Raw genomic sequence first — 2910 nt, 5'->3', positions numbered from 1 at the left:
GCAGGGGACCCCAAACTTCCCTTTCTTGAGTCACATCAACCAGCTCCGTCTGGGGGGGTCCTGAGTCGTTCCCAGGCCAGGTTGGAGACATAATCTCTCCCCCTAGTCCTGGGTCTTCCTCGAGGCCTCCTCTTAGCATGCTAGCACGCTAAACTAAGTTGGTAATACTGGAAAAAAAGGATGAAAACACTATTCTCTCTTTGTGAACTTTGAACACACATATCTTAACACTTTAACTCTCATAATCCAAAGACATCACCCATCCAATTAATAAATTTACTTCATTACGACTGCTAAAGATGAAGAATTCTTTTTTCTAGCGTTAGTTTTTTTTCTTTCCAATGAGCATTACAGCCTCACAGATGAGAGATCAGTCTTCTTTATTGAAATTAGCACACACCCTCAACCAAATGCTGGTACATTTAGTCACTTCTGGAAAGCGTGTGACTGACATCTGGTCCTTCTGTGTAGCAGGTGAAATTTAAGGTTCAGTGTACAGTTTATGTGAGCTATATCAGGCAGCAGATTCAATGGGGCATTTTAGGACACTGGGAGATAAATTTAAAGCCCTTTGCGCTATCAGCCAACTTCAAACAGACTATCTGCAGCTAATGGAGACGGTGATTACCAACAAAGCAACGGATAGTTCCCAAATCAAAATCTCCGGGGAGGGCTGTTGAGACTTATGAGTCTCCCTCCCTCTCTCTTGCTTGTGCTATTTCAGAACCAACTTGCTCATCACTCATCTATAATTTAATCTGTTTCACTCCACTGTATCTCTTTCTGTTTTTACATACACTATTTAGCCTCAGCCCACTTGGTGGAGCTGTATTTATTTTTGGAGTCTTCATTTTCTCTCTGCTCATGATGGAGAAGCTCTTCTATCACTGAGTGGCCCTTTAATGTCACTCAGATGAGAACAGATCTTTGCACATAAGACGCTGTATATGCTGTATATATGTATTAATGTCAATTTGCTCCGTAGCTCACGTCTTTAGGATTGCTGCTAATGATTCAATTAAATAATTGACCAATACATTTTTGGTCTTTTTTATTGATGTATTCCTCATTTCATCAATACATCATCAAAAAGTAGAATGCCAGTTGCCAATTTTCCAGAGCCCAAGTTGTAAAATATCCTCATAATTAGTTTCAAAACGATATAGCAACTTTTGTTAGCTCATGAAAACCTGACATTTTGTAGATGTGTGGAGATACCGGGACGGTGGCAGGGGTAGTTTAGTTATTTGAAATAAGCCAGGGAAAAGAAAGAGTGTTTTATAATGGGATGGTGCATGCACTAATAGACTGCTAATGCACCACTACAAGCTATAGGAGAGGATATAGATGATTGCCTCTGCTGAATGCAGACTGTAACCTCTGTGTAGCCTGCTAAAATTTAGAGAGGTGTGTGTGTGCGTGTGTGTGTGTGTACATGTGTGTGCGTGTGCATGATAGAGAATGTTTTTTTTGCCCTTGAAGCCAGGCTCTGAGAGTTTTTCAGGAGGCTGTTTTTAACTTCCGTTTTACAAGGACAGGAGCTATGCTTTAATAATACAGTTTCATTATACGGGATTCTAGTTAAACCATCGTCTGTCTGTCTCTGTCGTCTCTTCATGGCGAGGTCACCACTGTCACAGACATAATGAGAGGAAAAAGGGAAACAAAGGAAGCTGGTGGACAAAAGTAGGCCTACCAGATCACTGAATCTGAAGAACAGCTTGTATTGCTCATTCACCCCTCTCTTTTGTGACAAGTTTTGGCATTACACTACAGTGCAATAACACAGAGCCACTTTTTACATTTTGCAAATCATACTGAGAATCAGATGTTCTTAAAGCGAGCGGACAACATGACTAATGCCCCTTGATGCTTTTGTTACTACAACCTGAGGTTTTCCGCCGTCATCTCAACACAAGCAGCCTGGTGGCCGCTGGCTGTCACTTCCTGCAGTAGATTCCTACTCACACAGCTCTAAAAGGGCATATTTAATGACCCCTCATTATTATTTCTCTCCGCGGAAATAATTTCCTGACTGTCTCTTCTTTACTTTGCTTTATTGATTAGGCCTCCAAGGATTCCCATGATGTCAATTCTACTTCTCTCTCTCTTTCCGCTGTCCCCAAAGCTTTTTTTCTGGTTCCCCCACGCTCCCTCACAACATGCCTTTCTGATGTAACATTGATGTCTTTAACTGTTTGCTTATCTCCCTTTTTTTCCTCTCTCCACAGAACGATACCTGGTCAGAGCTGTACTCCTTTGCCGTATTCAAAGCAATGAGCCACATGCTGTGCATAGGTTACGGCCGACAGGCCCCGGAGAGTCTCTCAGATATCTGGCTCACCATGCTGAGTATGATTGTAGGAGCCACTTGCTATGCTGTCTTTATTGGCCATGCGACAGCTCTTATCCAGTCCCTGGACTCCTCCAGACGGCAATATCAGGAAAAGGTGAGAAGCTTTATTAACATCAACACTCTTGCTGTTTTCTGTTAACGGCTAAACATCCAGTTTTCCACTTTTGAAATTTGACCTAGATGAGAAAATCTGTACACCTATCATGTCTGTGGTAAATATAAAGCTGCAATCACCAGCTGGCTAACTTAGCTTAGCATGATATAGAGGGACATCTACCTACCAGCACCCTTGAAGCCCTTCTTTGTTGGTTTAATTTGTACAAAAACCAAAGATATTTTCAGAAGTGTTATGAACTGTAAGGCCATAGTAAGTGTTGACTTTGACATGCATGGTTAGTGAATGTTATTACCAAAGATGAACTCCTTAGAGTTTTAGATTAAGGTCAATTTTAAAGGTTGCAAGAATGAAATGGATTTTCTCATTACCTTACATATAGAAAGATATCACATATTTTAAATTAGTGAGAAGAAGCTAGGCATTTATTGATCCTTTG

The 2910-nt window shown here is 41.1% G+C and overlaps 1 protein-coding gene across 1 annotated transcript in view; it reads left to right on the top strand.

Annotated features, from left to right (window-relative positions):
- Nucleotides 1–2910, top strand: part of LOC116699206 (potassium/sodium hyperpolarization-activated cyclic nucleotide-gated channel 2) — a 35356-nt gene that overhangs the window by 14674 nt on the left and 17772 nt on the right. Inside the window, exon 4 of the mRNA XM_032531689.1 lies at nt 2232–2450. Within this exon, the coding sequence (XP_032387580.1) occupies nt 2232–2450 (219 nt within the window). The remainder of the gene's footprint in view (nt 1–2231; nt 2451–2910) is intronic.

This window comes from Etheostoma spectabile, chromosome 12, assembly GCF_008692095.1.
Source record: "Etheostoma spectabile isolate EspeVRDwgs_2016 chromosome 12, UIUC_Espe_1.0, whole genome shotgun sequence".
Lineage (NCBI taxonomy): Eukaryota > Metazoa > Chordata > Actinopteri > Perciformes > Percidae > Etheostoma > Etheostoma spectabile.
This window is presented reverse-complemented; position numbering and strand designations above follow the sequence as displayed.